Consider the following 16686-nt stretch of genomic DNA (forward strand, 5'->3'; position numbering starts at 1 on the left):
ATAGAAGATAGACAAGATGGCTTTGTATGTATTTAACGTAACCCAGAAAATATATCACTAAATGGTACTAATCTCTCTCAAGTCAACTCTGAAATTAAACTGCGTCATAAAAGTAAAGAAAGATCCATTAATGTTACAACTTAGTTCTTTATGACACCCTACTTTAAACTTAGGAACCTAATATTTTTCAAATATGCAACTTAAAGAGGAAAATGCATAGGTCATAATAGGTGCTGCGCTAAACTTCTTCAAAACAGACAACTCACAGCATACCTATAGAAACCGGATTCAATCATTTATTATACCTACCTAGCGTCGTTATAAAATGAATAAGTAGGTAATAAATTAGTATTTATAAAACAATATAAATAATACGGATATTCAGCTTGACACACTTTTAAAACTATAAAATAAAAATGGTATTAGTCTGAGTCAATGCACTCGTAGGCATTTTGATTGCCCTGCTTTTCTCATGAAAGAGATAATAGGAAGAGCTTCTAAGCTAAGGAAGCACGTGATGAAAAACGATTCGTGTAAACTTACAAGATTTACATAACAAAATGAACTTCTCAAAGTCAAAGTAAAAAATATAATAATCGTTCATTAAAATAGGCTAATTACATAGATTAGCACTTTTTAATGTCAAGTTACAAAAATGACAGCACCCCCAAAAAGCCTTCACCACTTCCTAGTGTAGTCCACTTCCTTCAGATAGCCCCGAAAATGAAGTCCAGATCAATTAGGCCCAGTGTCATCATGAATTTTTTAATGCACCCTGAGATGCAAACTCCTGAAACAATCATCAATTGACGATAGCTTACACATAACACACAGTTTACATAGACACGGACAGTGGACTTCCAGGTGCAAAAAAACTTTGCAATAACTAGGTGTATTTTTCATCAAAACATTGCCGGTAGCCTGCGAGTGAGTTTAAGGGGTGTCACGACGAACGAAGGTGTAACAAATGTATTTTTTTCCTCCGATGCTCGTTTATCAGTCTGCTGGTGGAACGGTGACGGGTCGGCCCTAGGGGTGTCGCAATGGCGGATTTTCCTACGTACCTACGCCGAAAAAAGGAGGAAAGAATGTTTTAGCCTCAATTTGTTACTTTACATGTTCATGTACCTATTACAGTTGTTAGATTTGAAATTAAAACCCTATTTAGAATAAGGCAAACTATTTTTTAACCAACTTCAAAAATTTTGATTTTCCGTTTGACCTGATATGTATGTTTGTGGGCGATTTTCAGCATAATATTTGTCAGAAGAACTTTTTAGGTACCTAGGTATATTATTTAATTCTGTTTTTATTTGTAGGAATAAAGTTTTTAAATCGACTGCGACAAAAAATAAAGTTTCTGAACCACGCGTCATTAAACCGTTCTTTACATTAACTTTTTGTATTATCAATGTATTTTTGTATTATCCAATCCTAGAATTACTTACTTACTTACGTGTGTTCTTTGGTTAAACCATTTATACTTAAAGCATGTGATAAGTGATAACCCTATTCTGCTGTATGTTACGAAAAAAATTGTACCCTGACTAATTCCGGAAAATTGTGGTCCATTCCATGGTGTCACAATGTTCAAAATAACGAAATAATGTTGGAATTATATTTTTTTTTTCGTGACAAGAGACAATTACAAATGTGTTACCTATTATGTAGTTACAAAATAAGTATGTTTTCTATTTTTAACCGACTTCAAAAAAGGGATGTATAATGTATATATGTATATTTGTGCGCGATTATCTTTGTATGTATGTTCGTGCGCGATGATCACTTTTGGCTGAGCCGATTTTGATAAGGTTTACAGCATAGCATAGCTCTCACACGGAGAAACAGGAACCATTTCACCGTGAATGGATTTTTCCTGCTACTATTTTTATACTAGCTACCAAAATTAATGCCAATTCATTGGCGTGTATTTTGAATTCTCCTTATAAAAACAAATTCAAATTCATTTATTCATCAACAACATCTGACATTTTAAAATGATTTACGTCTTACGCGGTCTAGAAGTTTTTTTGTTGTAACATTAAGCGCTAGTTCAGACACGGCGGGAACCGCGCGATTATAGAATCGCATGGAAATCGCGCGGGTCTTATTTATATGAGTTAGTTAGTAATCGTTCAGACATAACCGCGCGGTTAATCAAGCCGCGCGGTTACCGCAACCCAACCGCCAGAAAATAGAATCGCGCTGCTCCCGCGCGTTTCTATTACTATGGAGTCTTTACTTCGCGTTCAGTTGCGTTGCGGATACCGCGCGGCGAGCACGTCACTGCTCGTGAGTTCGCCATGGATCGTTTCGACACTGAACTATTTATTGATGAGGTGGAGAAGAGACCTGCAATATGGGACATTCAGTGTGATGATTACTCAAATAAAATTATCAAGAACCGAGCTTGGCAAGAGTTGTGGAGATATTTGGAAATGTGGAAAAAAACAATACTGATCATGACCTAGACTGAACTGAACTGACCATGTACTAGTCCAGTGGTTCTTAACCGGTGGTCCGCGGACCACTGGTGGTCCCTGGAGGCATTCCAAGTGGTCCGCGAAGCTTAGCTTCGCGACGTTGCTATACGTTATCTAACTTTATTTTTATCGACTTATAATTGCGAGCGGGGGTTTTCGCATGGACGTATATCGGGTGTGTCGTACCTAGTCCCCCCCATTCATGAAAATGTATGTTTGGACTACATTTTACGTAATTTTGGTTTTGAGTCTTAAAAAATAATTAAAATTTCGCGCTCGCTTCGCTCGCGTGTTCAGAAACTGTATGCCCTTATTTTTGCATTTGTCAACAAACAAAAAGTTAAGTACGTTTGGGCTAAATTTTACGTAATATTTGGTTGGAGTCCGATAAAAATTTCGCGCTCGCTCGCGTATTCAGAAACTATATACCCTTGTTTTGGCATTTGTCAACAAACAAAAAGTTAAGCACGTTTGGGCTAAATTTTACGTAATATTTGGTTTAAGTCCGATAAAAATTTCGCGCTCGCTTCGCTCGCGCATTTGAAAACTACATAGGCAAGTTTTTTTTTATTTGCATTTGCTTACCTACACAACTGCCGACATGCGTTTAGCTTTGAGTAGAACTGACCCAAAAAATCAGATTTTTTTTTTTATAAATAATAAAGAAATGAGTGCTAATTTAGGTAAACCGATGAGGTGGTCCCCGGCAAGACAAACTTTAGTTAAAGTGGTCCCTCATGTCAAAAAGTTTAAGAACCACTGTACTAGTCGGTCACGTAATGTTGGATGCACCCAATACCGTCTTTTTCTTTTCTTTTCTTTTTTTTAAAGGAGCAACCACAGTAAACACACTTCTTCGTCGACCTCCATTTTGAAACTGACGCTAACACGCACGAAATCGCATACATCACAATTTTGCGGTTTCAAACCGCGCGATTCGTAAACGCACGATTCCCGCATGTCTGAACGCAGCCTGAACGTCGTTAAATAAATCAAACGACTAACAAAATCAATATTAATTTAATAATTAACAGGAATAGGTTTAGGCATTAGCACACAATACAAAATTATATAAGTCAATATAATAATTACGTTGAAAGCACAATTAATAATATTAGCGAATTTGGTCCAATCTTCACTAAATTGTTTGTTTTTAATCGTATCATCATCTATATTCCATTTAGGGACGATAAAATATTTGCCAAAGCTTTCGTAGACACTATCATTAATAGTTAGAAAATAATTTTGAGGTGTTACTTTTACCTTGCAAATGGCATCCAAAAGGAAAGTGAAAAGAACTATGAACATAGTCAAAATAAGAGAGCCACGATAATAAAACAATAGGTTAGGAGGATCCAAGCTATGCTTTGGCAAATTATCCATTACTTCTCTCAAGAAGTAATAATGTCCAAAAAGACTGAAACTTATCATTGCCAATCTCACGTTCTGTCTAACATCCATAAACAAACACGTAATAGATAATGCAGTCAGAATGATAGCTGGGTACACCACTATGGCCGCCAAACCAGTCGCTTCCCTCTCCAACGTGAAATACATCGTCAATTGTTTCTCTGAACTAAAATTCGCCTCCTGCCGATAGTCAGATATGAACCACTCCGCTCCATACTCAGCCCCCAGCATCGAAATAGCACGCGAAGTAAAGTTCATATTAAATTTGGACCATTTCGAAGACCAGGGCCCGAATTCAAGTTTGCACTCCTGCTGATCATAAGGCCAATTAGTCAGCTTGACGCTACACAACGCTTCATGGGTAATCTTAGGCACACAACTAACAAGACCAGTATTCCTTACACGACACCAAACATAGTAGTAGCGGTCAAAATCATTGGAATCGGCGCTGTTGAAGAGTCGGAAGCCAGGAGTCCAAAGGGACATGGAGGTCAACTCAGTTTCCGTAGTCCCGTAGTATTTCTCAGGGTCCCATTTCAGTCGCTCGTCGATCCATGATATAAACATCCAGCTTTGCATGGAGAATATTTCTTCGTCACTGTTAAAAGAGAATCGCTTCATGATGAATCTGACATTGATATCTGATGTTGTGTTGTTTCCAAAAGGTGGGTCGAAAACGTGGTAGCCACATTTGAGGTCTTTTCGGAGCTGTTTTTCGAAGGCCATTTGTTCAGGCACCCGGTTAATGATACAGTCTTTGGCAAATGTGGTGTATAAACTAAATAACAGTATGATGTAAGTGAACCCGGCCATGGTTTTTATGGTACTGAAGTCTGTGTGGAAAAAGTTGTGTCGTGTGTTGTAATATTACACGGTAACGCCCACTGTGATCAGTTTTCAGTGCGTGCACGATTGTGTGTTTAAGCATGTTATCTATCAAGAGATAGGCCGTTAATTATTGAATGATGTAAATACGGTTTGGGATTATGATACAAGTTGTCATAAAATTATAATATCGCTTGAGCCCTCTAGTGTTAAAAACATATTTATGAAGCCAACAAACTTACATAAACACAGGTGTACATAGGTATATTATGATTCGTTTTCCGTGGTTAAAATTATAAGAAAAGAGGTTTTTTGGGAATTTCTTTCTAAAATTTCTCAGAAATCTGAATATTTATGCAAGATAGGATTTTTTATTAGTTATTGAAATATTTTTCCTTAAACAAAAACACCAAAAATAGATTTTGATTCAATAAGAAAAAACTAATCATTATACTTACCTACTAAAAAAAAGTTTTACTGGGGACAATAAAATTTGAGACTGTTACAAATATAGGTCATATCATCGCTACTAAAAGAACCACTTTAAAAATATATTCATTTTTTTTTCGAAATACAACGGCCGTATATCCATTAATGCCAATGCAATGAATACCTATGTAATCAATAGGTTCATTTAATGCATATAGTGGAGGAAACATTGTTTTGTTTGTTTGTACCCTAAAAGCGCCGAAACTACTGAACCTATTGAAAAATTATTTCATTGTTGATAAGCTCCTTCCGAGTAACATAGGCTATATTTTATCCCGGCAGGGGTTACCACGGGAAAACGTTTAGTGAGTTATATTATATCCTCACAATTTTGATACTTACTTGGTGTCAAAGCGCTATATTTTCCGCTTCTATTCCTCCCTGTGTCATACAAACATCCACTCCCTTCTTAAACATGTCATTCAGGCAATCAATCCATCTTTTCCTCGGTCTTCTTCTGCCTCTCCCTCCTACCACATTCTACACCTACTTAGCAATCTTAGTAGCATGCGTTGCACACCTCATCTACATTAGCTTGTTTACAACTCATGTATTCTGTCAGTGTGTTTTTGTTTCTCAAATATTTGCATGCCGATTTATAATTGTGGAAGTGGAATGTATCCAGCACTTTGATTATATATATGTCTAGATGGAGTGTCACCATACAATCCCAACAAAGAAGCAGAGACAAAATTGTTATGCATGTGTGCGTGTAGGTGTCATTTTACCCCGCGAGTTGACGTAAATAATGATACCAGCTTCTACGATTCTCCCATAAATAATGAAAAAAAAAATAGACTATATAATTAAACAAGTTTGTATACGTAGTGTTATTCGGTTTAACTATAACTTTATAGAAAATTGAACCTTGCTTGGCACTGCTCCTTTTGTAAGTCTTCGGCGCTCCATTTTGTCGACAGTACTCATGTCCTTGCTGCGGAAGTGATCGGAACACACTACGGTATTTTTGTTGGTGTCCACATAGCATCACCGCGGTTTTTTTAATGCGGTCTATCCACTGACTCCTAACAAGAGGATTACTTGGAATACTAAAAAAAAATGATGTTACGTTGATGACCATCATTTAGTAATCAAATAATAGTAGATAATATTTTGGAGAATCAGAAAATGTCTATCCGAGCAATAAAATGGAAATTATACCTATTATTTTTTTGCGCAATGCTTAAAAAAATATCCTTTATACATAACATAAACACGTGAAGTTGCGAAAATGAAAAACATAAACTGGCAACACTGATACAATATGGCGTGTAAACAATTATTTATTTTCTGGGTCAGTTACCGATGATAGGAGATGTTATTTGCACTTTTTAGCCTTCCTTTATAATTCCGGCAGACTTTAATTGCACATGTCGTCATTTTATCTCTGTTATTTGTATTTTAGTTAGCGCGCGTAATACGTTTTGACAGTTAAGCGGCACGATCTGTTCTGATTGACAGGAAAGCTCCTGTCGATGAGCAGTTCATCGACATTTTTTTCCACGCTTGCGCGCACTCGACGCTACATCTAGACATATATATGTATAATCAAAGATCCAGCACTATAAATAAATTTTGTACCAACTCTTGTACCACATTTTATGCAAATAAATACATTTGGTAATTAGTTGTTTACCTATATACATTACATATACCTACTACTTACCTATTCTAGTCATTACACCTTTTCTTGTGAAATCATCTAATGACTCTCGCTGCGGATGCAGCGGGAGGGAGTGTCAGACTCTTACTGACTAAAACCCACCATGTTCCTTCTGGAGCCCTTCGTGTTCCAGCTCCTACGTATCTCTTTCGAAAAATCCCGCAGCTCCGGTGATAATTGTACCTGACTTAATTTTAATGCACTCATTCGTTTTGCACTAAAAGTTAACATTTTTAATCAAAAAAGTTCATTTTTAGTATCTGATCGTGAGCCTGTTTGTTATGCGTTTGCGGATGATAACAAAGACGTCGATTCAAAGTTAGTTGAGCCTAAAAAGAAAATAAGTAGGTAGTAAAACAAGCAATTGCAATGTTTTTAAAATGTATTTGTTACCTTCTAATAGTAAATTCAATCTTTACATAAGTATCACAAGAACCCATGTCTAAATGCTAACACCATTTTATACCTACCTAAACTAAATATATTATGACCTTATTTTTAATATAACATTGGTATCTTTCATGTTAATCTACGAACTGTATTATACAGTCATCCTGCGATTTTTCATAGACAAATCGATAACTGTTTGAGCCGTTTTTATCCTCTTTTTTTTGTTATAGTGTTCTACCCAAATATCACGATTTACTCTCAGTACAAGGAAATATACCATTACTACACTAGGTTGCAGATAAAGTAGCACTACTGATACATACAAAGGAAATTGTAGGAGAATCCGTAATGCCATCAACAGAAACAAAATTCCACTAACTAAAAATATTACTGTCGCGATTTCAATTCGGCGTCTTATATCCTTACCGTTATGGACTTTAGCTTCTAACAATGCTATTAAAACTTTAATATATATCACTAAATTAATCGTTAATGGAAAGAACAGGACAGCCAATGACAAAGCGGTTGTAACACTATTAGTTCTATCTACGTAATGCAGTACAAATATATTAAAGATTATTATAAACGCCGGCGTCCCCCACGCGAATATGTTGCACTTCAAATATTTTCTTTTCACGGTACATTTGAACACTTTCACTGACTCTATGTAGACAACGTAACACAACACTAGAAGCCAGAAGTTAATCGTCAGTTTAAAATATATGTACAGCAATCCGTGGATTATATTAAGTACTGCGTTGCTCGCAGGCACATGATGGAATAACACCGATAGAACAATGTTCAGATTGTTGTTCAAAATGATGTTTAGGAGCAAAAAGTTCTTGAAGTGTCTGAACTTGTAGATTTTTCTCCAGGAAACAATGCCGATGATGAATGTTAACGTAGAGAAGACAAGAAATATGGCGCCGATGTCTTCCGTGGAATCGCAGAAAAAGCTACTCGTGTAGCAATCGGTGTTGACGACAGATGTGTTGTTGTCGGCAATGGTGCTATTGCCGATGGTGTCGTTCACAGTGCTGTTGTCGGACATGTCGACGGCGACACATTTGGTCGTGCACCTGGCGAGACCGACGAAACTCAAGTGACGATGCACCCGGTCATATTTCTAACCAGGAAAATTAAAAAAGTATGCAAAGTAGGTTCTTTACGTTTAAGGTAATAAAACATGTTGTTTTGGTTAATTCGGCGTAACATTTTAAATGAGGAAAGACCACAGATATTTACCTAGATAGAATTTTAAGCAATTTATTTATAGGCCAATACTGAAATGCAGTATAAAAGAGGTAAAGTTTTGTGATTTCCGAATACCTAGACCGATTTCGACCGAAGATTCGAAAACCCAGATCGTGTTCTGTGTAGCTAATACCGTAATTATATTCTGTAAATAGGTTCTTCTAGGTTTTTCCGCATTCCTAAGTCTTTACCATAGCTAATCGGTGAAATTATTTAGCCGTTCTGTTGTTACCCACAAATTAGTTCATCATCATCATCTGTCTGAACTTTTGCTAATTTTATTTGGGGTCGATGTAGATTTTCTTTCTCTTCCTTGCCTCTCCGACAAGTCACAAGGTATACACAATCATTTCTTTGGTCGCATCTATTCTCTACATCTATACTATATTCTTCAGATACGTACCCCTTTTTTATGGGAAATTATCAAATGAACCCCTCTCGCAGCGGCTTGGCAGCGGCATGTACTCATGTAGTGTGTTTGGACTCGTTAGAAAAATGATTTTCCTAAATCGTAATGATTTTTACGTGCATTTAAAACCATGTTTTACATTTTTTTTCGAAATATTCATTTATTCTCTGAATATACATAGTTCATAAAATGAAACATAAAAGTAACGCCATCTGCAGTAAATGCGTGGAAGTAGGTACATAATATAATTATTGATATTTGCGAACAGATCCTTGCGGTGCAGATTGAGAGGAAACAGGTTTAAAATCCTTCTCTTCTTATTATTTTTATACCTTATTTATAGATGGCGTTGTGCGAAATTTTTTATTTTATTTTTATTTTCCGCATATTTACAGTTTTGAATGACCCAATGAAGTCCACACCACATTACGGTAAACCCCGATAGCAGCGCCGTATGCCGTGTTTTCAAACCATCCAGGGGCCCATTGAAAATCCCTTAAAAAATAAGTAATTCAAATCGTTCCAGCCCTTTAGGAGATTAGGAGATTAGCTATGAAACAAAAGAAGTAAGTGTTCTGTTCCCTGTGGTTTCTCCTTTACCTATCCCAAGCGAATTATGACTAGCCCACACCTGGATCAAAAGTAGCCTCTAGACGTCCTTTCTCAGGCTCTAGACTACCAGTGTACCAAACGCATTTAAATGGGTCGCTCTGGCCTGAAATTGCGACAGACAGACAGTTACTTTCGAATTTATAATATTAGTAAGTAGGTAAAGAAGTTAAGGATATGTCAGGTCGAAGACACAAATAACAGAGAAGGAAAAGTATAACCGTAAACCAGTTGTTCGCAATGACCTTGACTTTAGGAAGAGCGTGGCGAAAATAACTTAAGCAGTTTCAAACCACCTCTTTGTGGAGTCTTTATTACGTATGCTACTTTAATTTATTTCAATTCAAATGTTGCGCGAAATATTATTGGGTATTTCCTAGATCACGAAATCAGTTTTTAAAAACGTTATCGACATCATATTTTCAGCCATTGAAGGACTCTACTGAACTAATAAACCTCCACCATTAATTTCCAAAAGGACCGGCTGGAAGTCGCCCTCGCTCAGCGCGTAAAGCGATCCGTTGAAATAAAATAATGGCGTCCTAGCCGATTGTCGGCCACGACTGCTGTTCTCATATAAGGAGATAAGCCTGCTCTGGACACATTTTTAGAGCATCTGCGCAGACACAGGTGCACTTCCTATTCCTTCACTCTCATTAACTCTCATAGCCCGATGGGACGACAATCCGACACGACCGGAGAGAGAGCAGGCGCAGGACGGCTCCGATGCACGGATCCGTCCGATTGTGAAAGGTTTGATACCCAAAAAACGATTTCAGACCGGCCCGGGAATATAAAGGCAGGTATGGCTATTGATATAGCGATACGTAATAAAACAGCATGATATTTAAGCGAAAACCGGAATATAAACTGAAACGACATCGCCAGAGTGAATAACCTGTGGAATGCGTCTCAGTGCATCTGACCTTGCTTAATATACAATTACGCCGTATAAACAAGAAAGCTCTCAGCAAAATAAATGCCATCTCTTATGGTTTGTTTATTTTAATTCATTAGCAATATAATTATAACTATGTTATTTATCCTTATACACTTAAATATACCTAATAGGTATGTATTTTTCAAACATGGTGACGCGAATTTATTTATTTAAATATTATATTACTATTATCTTCTAATTATTTTGCAGTGCCCATCAAGGTTTATAATTGTGACTATCATTTTATATTTTCCACCTAATGTATATTATGGAATGCAATAAACCATATGATATGAATTTAAAATAAATATATGATGAGGTGGCAGTTGCGTTTGAAATCTAGAAAGAATGAAAAACTGTATCTACTTACTAAAACTGCTTCCGAAATACCTATTCAAATATATGATTGGAAACAATATAAGGAGGTATACCTAAATAGTAAAATAATATGTTTTGGAAGTTGAAAACCTCCTTAGCACTGTAGATACGGAATCCTAAAAAGTCTGGTTTTACTAGTTGACCGTTTGTGGTTATCAAAGGAAGGCAGAGAAGGCATAATAAAATATAGCCACGAAGATTTCAATTATCCCCGTTAGCAGAAACTTCTAAGGTACGACTACCTACGGCAGATGTGGAAAAACCTGTTTTTAATTCACAAATATTACGCAACTATTTTTGGATTTACGAAATATGTTCGTCAGTTATCACTTTATCAGGCTTTTAACTTGTCAGCTTAGTTTGACAACCGGTTTCTGCTTCATTCAGTAGGAAGACAAGTCCTTTCTTGCTAATTTAAAAACTAAAATATCAATACTTACTCATATTATAAAGCTGAAGAGTTTGTCCGAACACGGTAATTTCAGGAACTAATGGACCAATTTGAAAAATCCTTGTCATAAATTTTTTTCGGGTAAGTTAAGTACTCAGTTCTCTCGGGATGCGGATTTAATCGTGAGAAACTGCTAGTATATTTCTTGTGTTTAAATACTGCATTTCAGGTAATTAAGCAGGGCCCCTAGAAAATAAGGTAGGTACCTAAAAACTATTGAAAACCCAGCTTCCTCCGTAGGGAGGAAGATAAAAGACATTACTATTTGTCGATGAAGATGAAATCATGGAAAAACCAAATAATTCCGACTCGGGGAATCAGCTCACCATTATCCTTTTGAAAGTAGGCAAGTATCCAACGGATGTGGATATTGTTAGTACCTAATCTGATCCAGGTACTGCTACCTAACTGCTAGGTTTTCAACCCGATCAACTTGCTAGTGAGGCGTGCAGTACATGGGTTCAACTATGTAAAATCTATTTGGATGTGTTAATTGTTGCCTTGTAAGATGTATTTATTTATTTATTTTATTAGGAATTCCAACAAGAAATACTCAACTTCATATACTTAAAAAAAATACAAGCATGACCATGCAATGTGTATCCTCATTTATAGGAATCCACATCATGCGTAGACCATTTAGTTGACAATAACATTAAATAAAAATCAAAAAGTGACATAAGAACCAAACACATTTTTTTTTTCAAACCATACACGAACAAGCAGCTATGCAAAAGAAAAAGAACATACAGGTTAATTAAGACAAATTAAACAATTATAAGATGAAATTAAATAATAGGCATGATGACAAATTTTTAAATTCCTTTGTATGATGTAGGTATACGTCTATTTTATATGAAAAATTATTAATTTTAAGAAAATGCGAAGTTTTTTTATCAAATAATTGCATTTTTCTCTGTCCACTTTGAATCCGGCGCGAAAACGCTTGTCAGTGTCATGTCGTCACTTGTGACGTCACGACTGAAATTACAAGACGCAAGTAAACAACGCTCGTGCAATAATTAAGTTTTTTGTGTTATTAAATATGAATTCGAAAGGGCGTAGGTGTTGTGGGGTCCCCGAGTGTAAGAACACATCCAAAACAACTCCTGATAAGTTATTTGTGTACGTTCCTCACAATAAAAAAATACGAAGCAAGTGGCTTAAACTTGCAAGGCGAGATTCAAAAGCAATATTGCCCAGGGTACAACTTTATTTTTGTGAAGATCACTTTGATGTAAGTTATTACATAGTTCTCTAGATTCTAGCATAGTTTATAATGTAAATAACTATTTCGAGGTTAGGTTTCATCTCTCATTGTTTTTTAATTAAACTAGTATACTTACATGGAAGTTTTAACATTTCTAAATTCAGCTGAACAAAAATCTTTATTTGATGCCAAAAACTTTCCCAGCATTATGATATCAATTCTAGGCAAATAAGCGCTGTTTGCCTTGATAAATCCGGGCTCCATAACTCGTGTTATAAACAATTAATTAATTAAAAACAAAGATCGCAGTGGAAGTTCACAATAACGAAATGTGACGTTCGCGCGCTTTCGCGCGAGTTGTTTTGAGAGATGACGTCACGAGCTCTGATTGGTGTTCAAGATATCATGGCGGATTGCCTTATTTCGTAATTTTATTTTATAAAAATACATATTAATCACATTATAAATAAAGAAAACAATGCGCGTTTTATATTCCAAGCTTCAAGTTTAATTTAATAAATATATTATTTTAATAATTTTTGATTACTGTCATCATGCCTATTCTCCCGTTTAAATAACCGTTTTCTTTGCATGTGGTGTTGGCCTTTAAGAAATTGTTACACGTGCTTTTATATGTATTACTCAAGTTTGTAAAAATGAAATGTGTAAACAATTGTTGGCTGACCTTAATAAAAAAAAATAAATAAAAAAAACTAAACATAAATAAATGTAGTCTGGTTCTCAAAAAGCTGATTCCTTAGCTGGCTAGTCATCAGGACGAACAAATACGTGTTTATTTATTAGAAATAATTACTAATAGAGGGACTTTGAGTTTGAGAAAACCTCAGAGTTCCTTTGAACCCAACCCATCATTTCCAAGAAGTGGTTATTTGTTACTCATTATTTAGATGACGTATTTTATTAAGTATAATAAACACTGCACCTACAGTCGAAGGTACATATTATACTCAGCTTCCCTGATACCCACCTCCCGTAAAAACTCGGTACTTCGCACACATGGTCAAAAGTGAGCTTTAGCGATAAATGGGCTATTTAACGCTGAAGGAGATTTTCAAATACGATCAGTGGTACCTGAGGTTAACTCTAAAAAGCAAACAAATAGTCTCTTTACCTTTATAATATAAGCAATATAACAATTGGAGTAGGAAATTACAACATTGTATTGTTTTCTGAAATTTTTCCTAAAAAAGGTTTAGAGATTCCATACGCTCTTTAATCAGGTCGGATTACCAAAATTGCAGAATGGATGATAATAATAACGAATATAAACAAACAATCATTTGCATTTAAATTGTAAAAGGATGAAATATTGACGTGTAAATTATTCTCATTACGGAAACCTACAGCACTACAACGTCACTGACTGGAATGACGTTCATTCATTCATTCATTCAATCAGTGGGTTGTTAGAATTAAGAACGTGGTAACGCAAATAGGCGTCATTAAATTCTAAAAATAGTGTGTTGTGGCGTCATGTAGACAAGTTTCTGATGTATAAGTCTGGGTGTGGAATCAACGTGCCTAGGAACCTAAATACCGTTACTTTTGGAAAAAGCATGACGGCATTACAAATACTAATTAGTGTAAATGAACATAGGTACCTATTAACAGCCAAGATTTTGACTTAAATTTATTTATTTATTTTTTTCTTATTTACCTATGTATTGTAAAATGTATCGGACCACGGATCGTTTTTGTTGTTAAATAAGTAATTAAACCATTATTCGTAAACGAGGCATCAGTCTCAAAAATTCTCGGTAGGTATAGGTAATAGAGTAACAAGCCAACGCAAATTAGATTTCATAATATTGAGTTAGAAATACCTAGGACTTTACGTAATGGTTATCAAACCAAACAATAATAATAAAAATGCTGTTGCATCATTTACCTTAACATAATGTGTCTACATTAAGTAGGTATTCCACAAGCCAAGTTATAAGGTAAACGCGGGTGAAGTCGTCATGCCCCAATAGTCGTCAATTAATCTAAAAACTTTTATTTATTTTTTCTATTGAACTTAAAAAGGGAAGGTTTATATGTCACCATATTGTTGATAAAATATTGCACAATTGAAATGACAATATGGGGTTTCAACAGTCATGGTATCGGAGATATGTTAGTCGAAACGTGTGTGCCCTAACAAAATCGTTTTTTCGTGAAGTTCAGCTGTCAATAGTGAAGCTCAGCACGTGGTTTTGTGTTTTGATTTACATAACTCCAGTGGTGTCTGTGGTATGTTTCTTTGTTTGATTGGATAGTTAAGTATATTTGCTAGCGATGTAATATGCAATTTGGAATACTTTTAACATAGAAGATATATTTTTTTAATGTGACATCTATTGGTACTTTAAAACTCCCATTTGACCCAAAACTCGTCAATTTTAGAATTATTATGACGACTACTGGGACATGCTCAATAGTTGCACCTAAACTCGTCATAATGAGGATATTTTGTGTTTTACAGTACAAAATGAGAATAAATAGCTAATATCGGGACTTTTACAAAATTGTTAACTCTCTAGGACAAACATATTTAAAGTTTAGACTACAATTTTGTTGATAATACTGTGTTTGACTTGACTGTTCTTACACTATGCTTTTTGTTCGAAATAACTGCATGTCGTCACGCGTATTGTACCGCGTCTCCCTAACGTGTCTTCGCCTGTATAAAAATTATGTCATTCAACTAGCTAACTGTTTTGATGCAAAAAATATTAAAATCAGTTTTAAAACTAAGATGACATAGCTTCCAGCGCTGTCACTTCTTTACTTGTCGTATTCGATATCGATGGGTAAAGAGTAATCTTAAGTAAGATTTTTTTATTTAAAATTGTATGTACCTAGTGATTTCATCATCGTCATTTTAATAGCAGATCATGACTGTAAGAAACTACAAGCAGGAGGGCCTTTTAAAAGTCATAGAAGCTGTTTAGAATAGAATAATGAAATTCTAAACTGCCGTGGAACGCCGGCTTAGAATTTCGTTCCCCCAAATCATCATGGGTGTCGTAAGAGGCGACTAAGGGACAAACCGAAGGTCGGGCAGCAGCGCCCTCCGTGTACCCCGCACACCCTCACTGTGATCGCCAACCCTCCTGCCAAGCGTGGCGATTAACGGCATATTATGATTATGATAGGCACAGAAACTAGGTCCCCAGTCCCCGGCAGCTCCGCTATCCCTGGCGCGGGTCAAGGAGCAGGGGGTGCTAAGTATCCCCGGAAGAGATCCGGCTACCCACCCCCACGACGATTGGCCCTGGTAACACACAATGTGAAGTCCGTAGAGAGGGAGAGGACACCGTAACCCTGAAGTCTGGTAACTTGCTCTACTACCGGGAGGGCGACCAATAGTCCCAAGGTGGTGTCGGGTTTCTCGTTCACAAGTCCCTCGTGAGCAACATAACAATCATCGACAGTGTGTCGAACAGGGTGGTATACCTAATACTCAGAATATCCGAAAGATATTCGCTGAAGGTCATTCAGGTGTACGCACCGACCTCGTCACACTCCGATGATGAGGTGGAGACTATGTATGAGGACGTAAGTAAAGCCATACATAGTTCCAAAACCCACTTGACTTGACTTTAATGCTAAGTTGGGAAAGAAAAGCGGTGATGAGTTGAGAGAGGAGCAATTTGAGTATGGGCAACGGAACCCTAGGGGACAGAGGCTGGCCGACTTTCTGGAGAAAAAGGGACTCTTCATGATGAACTCTTTCTTCCAGAAGCCGCCTCACAGGAAATGGACCTGGTTAAGTCCCGATGGTTTCACGAGAAACGAGATAGACTTCTTCATGACCGACAAGAAACGGGTATTCTGTGATCAATAGGGTAAAAACCGGTAGCGAATCACCGAATCGGAAGAGCCTCGCTGAATATTAATGTTAAACTTGAAAGGTCCAGTTGATGAAGTCTACGCTCCGACCTACTCGGTCCCATATTCAAAACCCAGAAAGCTTTCAAATCGAGGTCTCTAATCGCTTGGCTTGCCTTGAGAACCTAGCATCAGTGGACGAGATCAACGACGGGCTAGTGGAAACTGTCCGCACGGTAGGGTCTAAGTTTTTTAGACCCTGCCGTAAAGATAGACCTCAAAAACTGACCAACCAAACCTTAAACCTCATGACTGAACGACGCTTGCGTCGTTCAACGCGA

General features: G+C 36.6%; 1 protein-coding gene across 1 annotated transcript; it reads right to left on the reverse strand.

Annotated features, from left to right (window-relative positions):
- Positions 1-3503: 3503 nt before the first annotated feature.
- On the reverse strand, positions 3504-4706 carry LOC124642753 (neuronal acetylcholine receptor subunit beta-2-like). Its single transcript, XM_047181387.1, has one exon. The coding sequence runs from the start codon at positions 4704-4706 to the stop codon at positions 3504-3506; it is 1203 nt and encodes a 400-aa protein (XP_047037343.1).
- Between the last annotated feature and the right edge of the window lie 11980 nt (positions 4707-16686).

This window comes from Helicoverpa zea, chromosome 25 (assembly GCF_022581195.2).
Source record: "Helicoverpa zea isolate HzStark_Cry1AcR chromosome 25, ilHelZeax1.1, whole genome shotgun sequence".
NCBI classification, from domain to species: domain Eukaryota; kingdom Metazoa; phylum Arthropoda; class Insecta; order Lepidoptera; family Noctuidae; genus Helicoverpa; species Helicoverpa zea.